General features: G+C 38.6%; 3 protein-coding genes across 3 annotated transcripts in view; all 3 read left to right on the top strand.

Annotated features, from left to right (window-relative positions):
* Positions 1 to 5,360: 5,360 nt before the first annotated feature.
* On the top strand, positions 5,361 to 9,546 carry LOC107716172 (connective tissue growth factor-like). The gene is made up of 5 exons (XM_016522539.1): positions 5,361 to 5,578; positions 6,255 to 6,471; positions 7,531 to 7,779; positions 8,791 to 9,011; positions 9,094 to 9,546. Exons 1-5 carry the CDS (start codon positions 5,507 to 5,509, stop codon positions 9,376 to 9,378), a joined length of 1,044 nt encoding a protein of 347 aa, XP_016378025.1. The 5' UTR covers positions 5,361 to 5,506; the 3' UTR covers positions 9,379 to 9,546.
* A 1,229-nt stretch (positions 9,547 to 10,775) lies between these two features.
* LOC107716176 (P2Y purinoceptor 1-like) lies at positions 10,776 to 11,980 on the top strand. Its single transcript, XM_016522543.1, has one exon. The coding sequence runs from the start codon at positions 10,861 to 10,863 to the stop codon at positions 11,848 to 11,850; it is 990 nt and encodes a 329-aa protein (XP_016378029.1). The 5' UTR covers positions 10,776 to 10,860; the 3' UTR covers positions 11,851 to 11,980.
* A 1,588-nt stretch (positions 11,981 to 13,568) lies between these two features.
* Positions 13,569 to 15,027, top strand: part of LOC107716165 (6-phosphofructo-2-kinase/fructose-2,6-bisphosphatase-like) — a 14,642-nt gene continuing 13,183 nt past the window's right edge. The window contains exon 1 of the mRNA XM_016522531.1: positions 13,569 to 13,691. Within this exon, the coding sequence (XP_016378017.1) occupies positions 13,640 to 13,691 (52 nt within the window). The 5' untranslated portion in view covers positions 13,569 to 13,639. The remainder of the gene's footprint in view (positions 13,692 to 15,027) is intronic.

Raw genomic sequence — 15,027 nt, forward strand, 5'->3', positions numbered from 1 at the left:
ACTTGGAATGCGATTTCAGTGCACATCACTGTTCTGCAGAATGCCTCATCTCTCATACTGTAAATTTCAATATGACTTCTGAAGTTTACATTGAAAGATTTCACAGATTCAGTTGAAATATTTTTAATATTCCCTTCCAGACGGTTACTGGGCTCTTCCCATAAAGCTGTTACTGCATGTGGTTGTGTGTGTTGTGACTGTCAGATTTGCTTCTTCTCAAACGTCATTACTTGACCCTTGCTTATCAGAAATCAAAGGCTTTCCTGTTTCGCAGTTTCACACATCTAGTTAGAATGCTTGGAACTTAGGTATCATTTCCTCCCCTCAAAAACAGTTAGTCAGATTCAGGTTCTTCTTTTTAGAGGGTGATACATCTGGGCTGCAGCTGCGATTAATGTGTAAGAGGTCGGTTCAAATAACAAGAAAAAAAGCAACCTGGAAACTTTAATGTTTTACTTTGCATGCTACGATTTTGATGGTGAACTAAACAAAGCACTGATAACATCAATCAAGAGAATATAAAAATGGTAAGTCGGTCTGTCCTGACAAATTAATAATTTGTTACACGGCTCTCAAGAATCGTCTGTTCTGATTGTTCAATCTTGCCAATCAGTGATTTTAGTGGTAGTGTTAATATACTATACGAGTAAAATTATACATTACTTTCAGCTAATATAAATATTCCATGTATTTATTTATTTTGTGACTAGCCACTGTAAATATCTGCTATGCCTCTGGGATTTTTAGCGACAATGACTGGATGGCTGTACATTATCCCTATTCTTCAGATGTTTTTGTTAGCAAACATTTTTTTGTCTCAGTGTCAGGTTAGATTTAAGATTCATATGAAAGGAAATTTAATATTGTCAAGGGATACAAAGGAAAAAAAGGTTTCCAGTTTTCAAATTATTAGCTATGACTCCAACTGATTAACTATGACACGTATTGACGTTGGGGCCAAATTCTTCAAACCTCACAGGCAAACCAAAGACTTTTTAACATTAAGAGAATAAATGTTGTATATAAATTATGTTCGGTTTGTCTGGTCAAGTATATCGATTCATCAAGTAATTTTTTATTGCAGGGTGTGCGGTAACTGAGGAGCTAACAACAAGAAAGGAACTTAGAAAGGTCCTAAGCCAAAGCACTGAAGATCACATGTGAATGTGAATGAAGGAGTAAACTCAAAGACAACCTATTTCCAATACCAAAAGCATAATGAGGTCAACAGAACAGACCACAAAATATTTCTTGAGTGAAACCAATTACACCACACTGAGAGAGGTTACCTGTTAGGGCTGTTGTACATTGATTCTAGAATTGCCATATGACTGCACTGCACTGCAATTTAGTATTCAGGGTTTTACTCTGCTGTACCAAAGCAGATGTTAAATGAAAGCACTCCTGCCCACAGCTTAGTGTATGAATATGAGCCTGCCTTTCCAATATCCTGTATTCCTGTTAACTTAAGTCACTTCCTGTGCACTCAGCAAGCGAAGTTCAATGCATGTACTTCACTTTAAGCGAAAACTTTTCCATGAGACATTATTGGACTAGTTTTTACCACAACTGGCTGAATTTTAGACATGAAAGAGGGAGTCACACATCTGCTTTTCTTGCTCAGTTAATCTCTAAATATTTAAACAATATTTTTATGAATCATCGTTCCAGAACAAATGTACACATTCCTGACACCCTATAACATGTTTCCACTGGACTTTGATGAATGTTTATTTAATACCATTTATAGGATAATAATATTTAGATTATTCTATCCTCCACTGTTAAACTGAATCAAAATCATTCAAGAATAAGACAATATTTTTCATTCTGAAATACTATAGTGTGTTTTGCATAAAGAGATGTGTGCCCTGTACCCTTTCCTGTGATATTGTACATTCCAATCATTTGTGATTTTTGGAAAGGATGTCAAAATAAATATAAGAGTAGCTGGATAGAATTTTTAGACAGAACTTATATCCACTTCACTTTTGCTGTATCTGGCAGGCCACATGTGAAATACCACAGCTCTGAATTATCAAGAGCTGTGGTATTTGTAAAAGTGAATTTCCCGTCTAGGTCTATTTTTAAACCGCCATTCCCAGTGGGTCATTACATTTACATTACATTTTACATTTAGTCATTTTGCTGACGCTTTTATCCAAAGCGACTTACAATTGGGGAATACATAAAGCGATTCTTCTTAAAGAGGCAAACAGACACAGGAAGTGCTTGAAATACCAAGTTTTAGGCATTGTTCAAATAAATACAAGCTAGAAAAGGGAAGGAATAAATAAAGAGAAAGACATTTATTTTTTATTTTTTTAAGATGAAGTCAAGTAGCGTTTAAAGAGATGAGTTTTCAGCTGTCGCTTGAAAATTGTCAGGGATTCAGCATTCCGGATAGGGGTGGGAAGATCATTCCACCAGCCAGGAACGGTGAAGCTAGGTGGATGAGGAGCAGGCGAAGGGCTGGTGAAAGCAGGCAGTAGAAACCATGGAGGAGTAGATGGAGGCAGCAACCACAGAGAAGATGATGGGATGAGTGGTCAGAGGGTGCTAACCCAAAGCCCAACCAGGACGATGGCCCACGGCGGAGTTGATGGAGGGAGGAGCCATGGTGGAATCCTGCCTGGGTCATCCTACATTTCAATAGGATTGTTTTGTCTGAGGACTTGACGTGAAAAATGTATAATGTCTTTTTGAGAAGCTAAAAAATCTTTTTCAGTGCCACCCACAGTTTAAATGGAAGGGAATTCTCTATTTTAAATGCTATTACAATTCAAAGAACAATTGGTTCCGGTCCTCGAACTTGGTGACTGAGCAGGGTTCCAAAAATTCTGATCACTGAGGCTATTCACTGTTTGTATCACTTTCCAGACAAATTGACAGTGTGTATTAGTATGGGGATTTTCAATGACTCTTTCTACAAGTTACACTGTTAAGCTGCTAGGTGGCAAAATGACGATCTTTAGGTGTAAGTCATTGAATCATTTACTCAACCAATTAATTTAAATCATTCAGGAACGAAATGAAGGCTGCATCCAAAATCATATACTTCCCTACTATATAGTAGGGGAAAAAACTGTATGCGAAAAGAATAGTGTTACAACTGGTTGTGATAATCACACAAAGATGAAGGTACAAGCAAACAGTCTTTTAATAAACTCCAAAGATAAGTCCAGGAACAGATACAGGTACAGGGGTAAACACAACCATACTGTAGACGAGACCAGACAAACTAAAGGAGAACACACATGAACTCATATGCAAATGATGTGAACACAGCTGAAGACTAACTCAATCAAATCAGTCACCATGACAACTAAATACTGGTGGGAACTAGAACAAAGGAAAAAGGAAACTGAATAGAAACAAACTAAAAGTCCATGAAAACGACAGCAATGGAGCTATAGGAAGTGGAACCCAGAGTGCAGACGGAGAGCTGAGGGAGCGATGGAATGCCGATGACCTGGGCAGCCATGACGGAGCCCCCGAAATGGAAGTGGGGAACCAGATGGCAGAGGTCAAGCTGGAACGCTCGAGGGTGTAGGCAGAGCTAGTTGAAGCCGAAGGGGTAAAGGGCCGGAGAACAGCGAATGGCCCGTTAGTCCGCAGTGAAGGCGTGGCAATGTCCGACCCAGGTGGAGCCGACGTACCAAGGGAGCTCAGTGAGGCTGAATGCCAATGGTCCACGCTGGAGTCAAGGATGGAAGGAGCGCAGGCCTAGGAGTCAGGACAACAGGTAGAGGTGGCACTGAGCACTTCGAGGCTGGAGGCGGAGCCATGGGCTCATCACGCCCAGGAAGAAGTGGCTCCCAGCAGGACCACTGAGGGGAGGAACTTAGGGACTGATGGGGGACGGTAATGACTGGGTGGCAAGAGTGGCTGAGCACAGAAACCAACAAAAAACAATACATTTCTAATAGCAGTCTGGAGAGGGGGAGGGATTTGGAGTGGCACTGAGCACTTCGAGGCTGGAGGCGGAGCCATGGGCTCATCACGCCCAGGAAGAAGTGGCTCCCAACAGGACCACTGAGGGGAGGAACTTAGGGACTGATGGGGGACGGTAATGACTGGGTGGCAAGAGTGGCTGAGCACAGAAACCAACAAAAAACAATACATTTCTAATAGCAGTCTGGAGAGGTGGTGGAATTTGGAGGCTGGGCGGGGTCAGCAGGACTGAAGAAGACAATACACATTCTGGCAAGATCAAGGGACACAAGGAACTCGAGGGGCAACACAAGAGGCTTGCTTCCATACCCTCGATCACCACGAGGACTCCCACAGTGATGGATGGTGATGCCAGCTGACACCCCTGGTCAGACTCTCTGAGGTGCTTCGGCTGAAGTGTAGTGGTGGGCGCTGTCCTCCCTTTCTCGGGCATTGGCTCACACTTCGTGGCAGGGGGGAGCTTCCAGTCTGCTGGGGGGCTGTGGCGAAATACCTGTCGAATGAGGTGGTGACGGGCTGGGCTCTGGGTCAGGTTGTGGCATGAATCGGGGGCAGACACTCTCCAGACACTTGATGACAGCATCCCTCCAGTCCTTGAGTGACTAGAAGGTCTACTTGATGTTGGTAATTAGCCCCGATCCAATACAACGATTTTAGCATCTCGTCGTCATATGGGGAACAAACAGCAAGATGGCAGAACTTCAGCGTGTAATCCATGAAATCATGGCTAATCTGAAAGTAAAGCGACACAACTGATACTGGTGTGTCACATGACAATGTCAACATGGCAAATATGTACAGATTACATTCATTCTACACACATTCATACTATATTGAACATACCTTTTTAATGGTCACAAAGTAATTACTTATTCAAAAGAAATACCTTCTCAGAGAGTATGCGATTTCAGGCTAGGTCTTTATTGAGGTAGTCATTAAATTGTTTACTCACCCGATTCATTCAGAACTACTCATACATTCATGAGCACCATGACTGTGTGTTTCTTGAAGATTCTATTCTATGTTATTAAATTCTGTTTTTACTTCATGTGGAATTATTGGCGGAGCAAAAATACACAAAGGTAGTGGCAATTGTGTCTAATATGTAAGTTATACAATATAAACGGTTTGTTTTTCTGAACTAATGTGCAATATCAAACTCCCAAACATGCTTATCAGTCTGTTTTATATATTTGATGTAGCAATTCAATAAACAACAGCTATTAGACTTTAGATGTAAACAGAAAACTTGGATGTGGTCAAGAGCAAGCTTTAATATGCTGTTATCTCTTCCAAAAGTCCATGTTTCATCTCTGCACACCAGAGCAGACGAGCAGAGGGAGAAAATAATTCCTGGTTGTGGAAATGGGCAACGGAGATGTGGAATTTGAAACATTTCTGATCCAGGTCCAGCCACTGTTTACCCTGCAGTCAGGCTATGACATCAGAGCAAGGACTTTATAAAAGTGCATGTGCACAGAGCCAGGCAGTGAGACAAGAGAAACAGTAACACAAGTAGAAAATCTCATTGTGGTGGAACACATAGCAAAACATGATGGACAAGCTACAGAGAGACAGAAAGAGCCTGATGGCATGTACACTGCTGTTTTACCTAGGCTTACAGGTGAGAATCTCACACTTTATTTGCATGCATGCATTTTGCCAGTGGAAATGTTTATGATGTGTGTGTTCAGCTATGCAACAGCTGTGAGAATAGATCTGGTTACTTTTGTAAACTGTCATGCTCAGAGTTTAGAGGAGGAAGAGGTTAGTTTAGTGTTTTTTATCAGGGACTTTTTGAGGGACGTTTTGTTGTCTCTGAGACAGGGTTTTCCAGTATAAACTGAATGCAATGGAGAATTAAAGCTTAATTAAAGTGTCATTGTTCTGTACAAATGGATGATTTTCATCTTAAGCTTGTTGGCTCTAACACTAGCTTATAATTGAAAGCATGTTTTATGTATTCAAAGCCTGGGAATACTTACCGTCAGTGATTTGCATGAGGGATCTTTTTTTTTTCCCTTTTGCTTCTCCATATGCATATTATCAATTTTTTAATGTTTTAAAATGTTATGTTTTAAAAACCAGCAGTGATATTATTAGAGGCATTCATGAAAAATATAGCATGGAAAACTTGAAAGAAATACATTATATTACAGTAATGTTTGATTTTTGAAACTGCATTCAAGCATTGGACACATTGTATTATTGAGCAGATGTACAGATTTTGTGCAGGTTTTACCCAAACGGATGCTCTGTTGCATTCATTACATAACAAGTCTTCCTGTATCCTGTCTTAGGTGTGCTGTCAGCAGTGTGGCAGCCCTTGTCAGTGCCAAAGCGCTGTACCAGACTGCCCGGAAGGCGTTCCTCTCATTCTCGATGGGTGCCAGTGCTGTCAGGTGTGTGCGCGGCAGCAGGCTGAGGCCTGCAGTGAGCTGTTTCCGTGTGACAGTCAACGCGGCCTGCAATGTGACTATAGCGCCAGCTTTCCTGGAGACCCAGGAGAGTGTGTCAGTGAGTTTCAACCACCAAATACACAGCATTACCACTATAAAACATGGTAACAACCATAAGCTCCACCCATAGCTCTTGACTGTCACGGCTTACATGGCAAGTTCAGTTTGAACTTATTGTCTTAATTTTGGGATGGCACATTTAATTCGTCATTTGTGATGTTGGTTTGAGCATTTGATTTATCTTTTGAGATGTCCTTATATTTTATCATTTGAGTATTAAATTATAGTTTTAATTATGCCAGGGTTGTACTGAATTTATAATGAAATGAAATATCAAACACAAATTGTATATAATAATATATTAAATATAATATTAATTATATTTGTTTTTACAGTTTATGCTACACTACTTCAATTATTTGAGAATTTGATTTATCAGGTTTGATTTACCAGGGTTGTACTGGATTTATAATGAAAATATATTTTATTTTCATTATCAATTTTCAAAATAGCTACTCAAATGATAAATCAAAATCTCAAATGCAATTTCATTTCCTCACAAATTATATATAATGAAAAAAATATAAATTGTAGTTCATCAAACACAAATTCTATACAGTATAATAATATAATATAAAATATTAATTATATATAATATTTTTATAGTTTATGACTACATACAATTGTATTTGAGTTTTGATTTATCATTTGAGCAGCTATTTTGAGAATTTGATTTATTATGCTATCATTTGAGAATTTGATTAATATTTTTAATTTTTAATTTTAATAGGAAAAACTTCAATAAAACCTTCATTTTAAATCTAAATAAATAAGTGATAGAATTATGGCAGGATTTAAGTAATGACAACCTAAAATGTTAACCTGACATTCATTTAAAAAAATAACTCTGAAAAAAAAAGTTTCCTTAATTTCCAATTTTACAATATTTTTTACAGTGAAATACAAAGCCAGTAAGGCCTGTCTAGGAAGCAGAGTATACAGCTTCTGTGCTAAACCTTAAACATTCACAATAAACCTTTATGAGAACACCAGAACATTTAGACCTTCTGCATTGCATATAGTGTCATCAGTGTAATCTTCTGAACCTTTGTTTTAGGTCAGAAGGAACTGGGCTGCGAACATAATGGAGTCTCTTACCAGGAAGGCCAGGTATTTCAGCCCTCTTGTGCTCTTCAGTGTCGTTGTTCGGGTGGAGGGGTGACCTGTGCGCCCCGGTGCAGTGAGGATGTTCTCCTGCCCACCCCAGACTGCCCTCATCCTCGAAGGGTTCAACAACCAGGGAAATGCTGTAAAGAGTGGGTGTGTGAAAATATGGACAACACAGTGCGTCAGGACGCTCACATAGGTACTTTATGAACTGTTTTTGTGTCCAGCAAACAAATCAAGCCATAAAACTGACTCAAAGGCTGTTGTTGTTCATGTAATGGTAGGCCTATTTCATGAGCTGGAATGAAAACCGTCTCTCTTCTTTTGGGATTTTGCATAAATCTTTTTACATGTTTCTTATTCGAATCCCTATCTGAGAACTCTCAATTACATTCCCGTCTGTGGGATTTTGACCATTTAATTGAAAATGTCTTGCCAAGATGGAACCCAAAAGCACAAATTCTAGCTTCTTCCCGAAGCCAACTTTCCATGATTCATAACAGGACTCATGTCTGTGTAATGCAACAATTAAACTCCAAAAAGCTAGACAGAGCATGGAACACCGGTCAGGAGGGTGTTCAAAAGCACTGCCACCCAAGTTAAATCAGCTGGAATGGTACATTTTGGTCCGAATGTGTTTACAGTGAAGACGTTAACAGATCCATGCGCACAAAACACTGCCAATAAATGGCTGACTATCATCTCATAGTGATAGAAGTATTCGGTATTGCTTCTTTGGGATTCTCATAACAATTATTGTCAGTTGGTAAAACCTGATTACAAATCAATACAGCTCTATAACCCTTGTCCTTTCAAAAATGAATCAGTCAAAGATGACCAGCCTTTTAATTGCTTGTAAATCTGTCATTATGCTATATTATCACCAAATATTGAATTCAATCTTTTTGTTAACATGTTTTCTTTCGATTAGCATAGGTTTTATATTTCTTTTTGGAACTGATTGGTCAAAGGCCTCATTGATCTGAGCTTATGCACCTCAGTTTTTGAGTGAAAAAAATAATTATTTGTATAGAATTTTGGCAATGTTACCTCAAAAACAGTGCATAAGCTCAGATCAATTAATCAGTTCCAATAAATTTTAAAAGAGAAATACAAAACTTGTGCTAATTGAAAGAATGTTGATAAAAAGATTGAACTCAATGTTTGGTATTAATATAGCATAACAAGAGATTTGTTTTTGGGATGGCAGCTTCAGGAAGAGACCAGACATTGCCTGCAGACTCTGCATACCAAACCAGACCTGGTTCAAACTGCATAGACCAGAGCTCAGAGTGGAGTGCTTGCTCACACACCTGCGGGCCTGGAATATCCACACGGGTGTCCAATCAAAACCCGGCCTGTCGCCTGGAGATGCAGATGCGCTTGTGTATGATCCGACCCTGTCAGCCTGTTCTCCAGAGAAACCCACAGGTATGTCTCCGATCCACCAAAAGATGCTTCGGTTTTGACCATTCAAAACATTCTCTAATCAACCCCTACTTCTGTGTTTCAGTGGTCAAGGAGGAAATGCCAACCCACCTACAGGTCAGTGACCCCGGTGCGGCTTTTCCACCAGGGCTGCTATAGTACGCAGTTCTACAGGCCCCGTTATTGTGGCTCATGTAAAGACAACCGTTGTTGCACTCCTTACCACACTGGCACGGCACTGGTCACTTTCCGCTGCCCTGGAGGAAGACTGCTCAATCATGCTGTCATGACCATCAACTCCTGCATCTGCCATTACAACTGCCCCTATTCATCTGGAGGGGCATATAGAGGGACTCCCTTCTGGGGTTAGACACTCACTCTCTTATAGGCTGACTTTGGGTCTAGCAGTTTCATATTGGACACTCTGGGTTTTACTTTTTGCGTGTTGGTTACACGGACCCAACACAAGATTTGAGGTTTCATTTTACTGACTGACAAATACCCTCTTCGACTTAAAGGGGTCATATGATGCGAATTCAAGTTTTCCTTTCTCTTTGGAGTGTTACAAGCTCTTGGTGCATAAAGAAGATCTGTAAAGTTGCAAAGACTAAAGTCTCAAATCCAAAGAGATATTCTTTATAAAAGTTAAGAGTCAGTCACGCCTAAATAAAACAGCTTGTTCTAACACGTCCCCACATATTTACGTCACTATGTGGAAATATTAGCATAATGCCGCCCAAATGAAGAAGATTTGAAGACTGACACTAGCTGTACTTTAGTGTTTACCAATTTCTTGCAAAAGGATTGACTGTGTATATATGTAAATACTTGTTTATGTCTGTATGACATTTCTTTCATTAATACTAGAACCTTTAACATTTGTGTTCATTTAGAATATTTCACGTTTCATTGCACTGTGATTTGCCACCTCACAACCTTGCAGTAAAAAGTTAACAGCATTTGTCAGACCTTATGCAAACTATTTTTTATTTTTTTTTAATCTCATCATAAATTCTCAATAATAAATGTTTTGTTCTGTGTGCCTGTCTCCTTTTTTGGGGTCTAGTAGCGCTATTTACTTTTGACATTCACTTATCAAAAGGAAATTATTTTATTAATCTGTTCGTCTGTTTGCTAAATTTATCACACATAAATGTAAATACGGGGGAAATAAACCTTTTATCTTTATTTTTAAAGGGGAAGTTCAACAACACCTAAAACAATGTTAAATTAATCAAATCAAATCTAGTAGCTTCATATTGAATACATTCCCATCATGAGTCTCTCACTCGACAGTGACTCAGAAGTGTAAGGCTGCCCTCTTTTGTTTTTACGAGGAAAGGCAAGCAAGAATTGGATGCTCTAATTTGCATTTGGTAGAATTTGTGCCATTTTGTAAGGGATTACTGTAGTACAAGAATAGAAAATACAATAGAAATAAAGAGGATATTCAGTGGAATGATAATGAGTGAGATTGCTTTGTTACATGGACCCCGGGTATAACTAAACAACGATATATATAGGCTAATTACGATATATAATGAATTCTATAATATTATTTAATTATAGAAATAAATATATTATATAATTACTTTATTCTAATTATTAATTATTATTCTAATTGTTATTATAATGTATAAATGCATATAATTAATAAATGCTGTTTTTCTATAATCTAAATTAGATCAAGCTCAAAGTTCAGAGTTCAAAGTTTTTTTTACGCACATGTGCTGTGCCTTTCTCAAGTCAAGACATCTCAACGTGCTCACACTTCCTGTGACATATTATTTTCATGTGCGAGAATGTCAAGCATCTCCATCCTCCAGCAAGAAATGTTCGTCTTTAATGAACGATGGAGTCCAATTCTACCTGTAAATTAGTCCATTTGGATTTTACGCACAAATTTTTGCCCTCGGTCTACGTGACTGTTTTCACTCTTGGAGTAATTGGTAACTGTTTGGGGCTGAAATCTATGTATGATAACTGGAGGAAAATTGGTAATGTAAATATTTTTGTGCTCAACCTTTGCCTGGCGGACATTTTATATCTTTTAACCTTGCCCTATTTGGTGGTTTACTACGCTTCCAACAGCAAATGGACATTTGGAGATGATTTCTGCAAGCTTTTAAGATTGTGTTTCTGCATCAACCTGTACGGCAGCATTGGTTTCCTCACATGCATCAGCGTTTACAGGTATCTCGGCATCGTTCACACTTTGAGAGTTAAAGGCAGAATTGCAGCGAGACACTCTGTGGTGATTGTTACGCTGGTTTGGTTTTTAGTTTTTCTTCAGTCACTGCCTGATATGTTCTTTGACAAAACCTCCAACAACGTAACATCATGTTTTGACACAACTTCGGACATATACATCAGGGAATACCTGAAGTACAGCATCGGAAGGACGGTTCTTGGATTCGGGATCCCGTTGTTAATAATGTTATGCTGCTACGGACATGTGGCGTTTACTTTGATGACAAAGAAAGACATCGATGTCTTCTTAAAGCTGAGGTGTCTCAGGCTGGTTGTCATCCTGACCCTGCTTTTCTCTGTTTGTTTTATTCCTTACCACATTTTTAGAAATGTAAACCTGGCAACTCGAATCTCCAAACTGGACGGCACGTGTCAGAAATGGTATTCTGATGTGTACATCGCAAACCAAGTTGGTAATGGATTGGCATGCATGAATAGTGCGATCAACCCACTGGTTTACCTCTTTAACAGTGATGAATTGCTGATGAAGTGTTTTATAAAGTGCGGACGAGCCCGCCAGTCTGCTGCCGTCCCTCTTGCGGAGGACTCTCCCTTACAGGAGCAAACTCTCGCCAGCATGGCCAAGAAATAGAGATGAATGGATATTCTTCGTTGTGTGGTGATTTCTTCTCTCCTCGAGAATATCATATCTGTTCATCGACAGTATGTACAGTGAATGAAACGATTCTTATCTCGTTCATCTTGATGTAACTGTGGTTATTTGGGGCCCCACTCTGTATAAATCTTGTGACAGGATGTGCATGCTTCACTGTATTCTGAAAAACAGAACTGAGTTTGTTCTTATTTTGGTTCCACTTTAAAAGCAAGGTCATTTTTAAGGGTTAATCTTTGCTAAATGTGGTGTGGTGGTTTATGTGCCTTGCAATGCTTAGTTTTACACATTGAATGATTGAAAATACATTTTTGCTTTTTATGTTTGCACACATATCTTTATGTATAGCCTAAATTCAGAAGAACTTCATAACAGATTTTTGAGTTGCATAATGTACATTCATCACTATCACAGTAATGCTCTAGTTTCTAAGCAACAGAACACTACTGTTGCTACTGAAACAAACACAAAGTGACCTAATGGTTTTTATTACACAAGACATAGGCTAGTGCAGATGAACAGTGTTATAATATCCACATTAAGATATGACACACAGCAAACAATCTTATATGACTGTCATGTGGTAAAGTAAAAGCAAAACTGAAAGATCTGAACTTTCCTCAAGATTGACAAGACAGATAGATAGATAGACTTGCATCTAAACACATTAACAAAACTATGCAAGGTAAAGATATATTAAATATAAAAAATATTGGTTCTCATCAACAAAATTTAAATATTATATTAAATTTTAAAGAAAATTTACCTTTCCTTTTGATGATTAACAATTTTGGTGTTGTGTTGTTACCACTTGACGTCCACCATAAAAACTGCACTCTGAAAAAATATAAGTAATTCTTTATTATCCCCATTACTTTAACACAGATTGTAAATATATGTTATGTTTTGTATATTTTTGTTTATATTCTTTAAAAAAAAAAAAAACATTGATCATTGATAATCTAAGATCAAGTTATTGTCAAAGCAATAAATATTGAGGAAACGCTCATTGTTGTCACTGTCGTTGTTTACTTTTGGAAAAACATTTTTAACAGTTCCCATTGAAGTTCATGACTGTCAATTACATCTTGCTTTAGACGGTTGCAATGATGCATCAATACAAATATTTTAACAGATACTATTGTCATGCTGTTGAGCTGATATTAAAATTCACTATGCTGTCAAAAAAAAATGATAATCTTTATGAAAATGGTGGAAATTATACACAATTAAATATTGAGTTTTCGCTGCTACATATCCAGTATGAACAGATACCAATAAAAAAAATCAGTTATGGCAGTGATATATTATGCATCCCTAGTCCTGCTGGCTACCTCTGGATTTTATAACCATTAATAACTATTATTGTTCTTATTAAAATAACTCCAGATCAAACAACAATATCTAATACTGACAAACCTAACCATGAAATTGACATAGGCTAGTGGTTGATACTGCATGTAAGCTAAATGACTCTATGTGGTTAGTGGAAAGCATAAAGGTTAAAAGTCAGAAACATAACCTTTGCTGCTGTTGTGAGTAGCCTGTGCTTGCCGAGCTTGTAAACTCTTGGTCTGGTAGACATTAAAGGACAAGGCCAGACGGCACAGATCATATGTCTACGTGTCATCAGGGTGGGGGATGATGGGGCAGAGAATGCGCAAGCTTCTCTCGTTTAGTTACATTAAAATGAGCATCTGAAGTACATCACACCGCACAAGTTAGGGATCGATATTTACGGTTATCTACAAGTGTTGTACGAGTAAAGATGGACACACTTCCGAAGGAGTTCCACAGACGAATGCGCTGTGACAGTGCCGGTGAGTTCAAAGTGTGACAACTGAACTGATTGAGTGTGAACAGGCAACAGATGGATAGTACTGAGATAGTTTACATACGGCATAAGCTGTCAGAATAAGGCAAAGCTTTTTTAATGTTGATAATTTGCATTTTGGCTGGTGTATTAGTGACATTTGGTTGAACAGTTTGCTATGTGGAGCTAAAATTTGCAATAGAACCAGGAGATAAAAATATTTACTTGTTTATTTTAGTTAAAATGAAGCACAAGCAGCACATGTGGCCACGGGTGTGGTGTGTGACATCCTGGAAGTCTTGGGTCGAAAGTGTCAGATATCAGATTCAAGGAGAAACAGCAGTGAGTGCACACTACACCTGCTTGCTTGTAGGAAAGCTTCCTGATTACTGTTTGAACTATTCTTAACAGGAAACACACAAACCAGAACATGAAGACCTTTAATCTTTCTACAAAGAGAAATAAACACGTGAAAACTTCAAAGTACACTTCATACAAAAATATGAAAAATACATTTTAATGACAAAACAACAGATATATTGTTCAACGTTAAAGGGGTCATACGATGCGATTTCAATTTTTCCTTTCTCTTTGAAGTGTTACAAGCTCTTGGTGCATAAAGAAGATCTGTAAAGTTGCAAAGACTAAAGTCTCAAATCCAAAGAGATATTCTTTATAAAAGTTAAGAGTCAACCACGCCTACCTAAAACGGCTCGTTCTAACACGCCCAAACGCCAGTTTTGAGCAGTGTAGAGTAGAGCTTGTTGTTTGTCATTTCTCCGATCACAAATGCAGACATGATTTTATGTTTACGCGGCACGATGCAACGCGTAAAAAGACAGTATAAGTCATTATAATCCGTAATTATGTCCCCACTGGATGCAACAAATGTCTCGTTTTAATGTTTTTGTCTCCTTGCTCCGGCCTGACAGGGCATCACAGTATGGTGAGGGGCATAACATTTCCGTCAACACGATGCCGATCCGGCAATCCACAGCGCGAAGTTGATGTATTTCCTCAGCGACCAGCACAGATCAGCTCTAGGCATGACGAAGCGGATATCGTCTTCTTTTGGAAGGCCAAACAAAGTAGCTTCGCTTTCACAACGAAGCACACAGCGTCTTCAGGACATGGCGGCAGCGGCAACAATACTACAGCGAGAATAAAAGTTACACCTTCTTTCTTTGCGTGAACATTTGGGCAGCGTTATGCAAATCTTCCCACATAGTGACGTAGATATGTGGGGGCGTGTACGAACGCGCCGTTTTAGGTAGGTGTGGCTAACTCTTAACTTTTATAAAGAATATCTCTTTGGATTTGAGACTTTAGTCTTTGCAACTTCA

The sequence above is a fragment of the Sinocyclocheilus rhinocerous genome, unplaced genomic scaffold (assembly GCF_001515625.1).
Source record: "Sinocyclocheilus rhinocerous isolate Xijiao unplaced genomic scaffold, SAMN03320098_v1.1 scaffold148, whole genome shotgun sequence".
NCBI lineage: Eukaryota > Metazoa > Chordata > Actinopteri > Cypriniformes > Cyprinidae > Sinocyclocheilus > Sinocyclocheilus rhinocerous.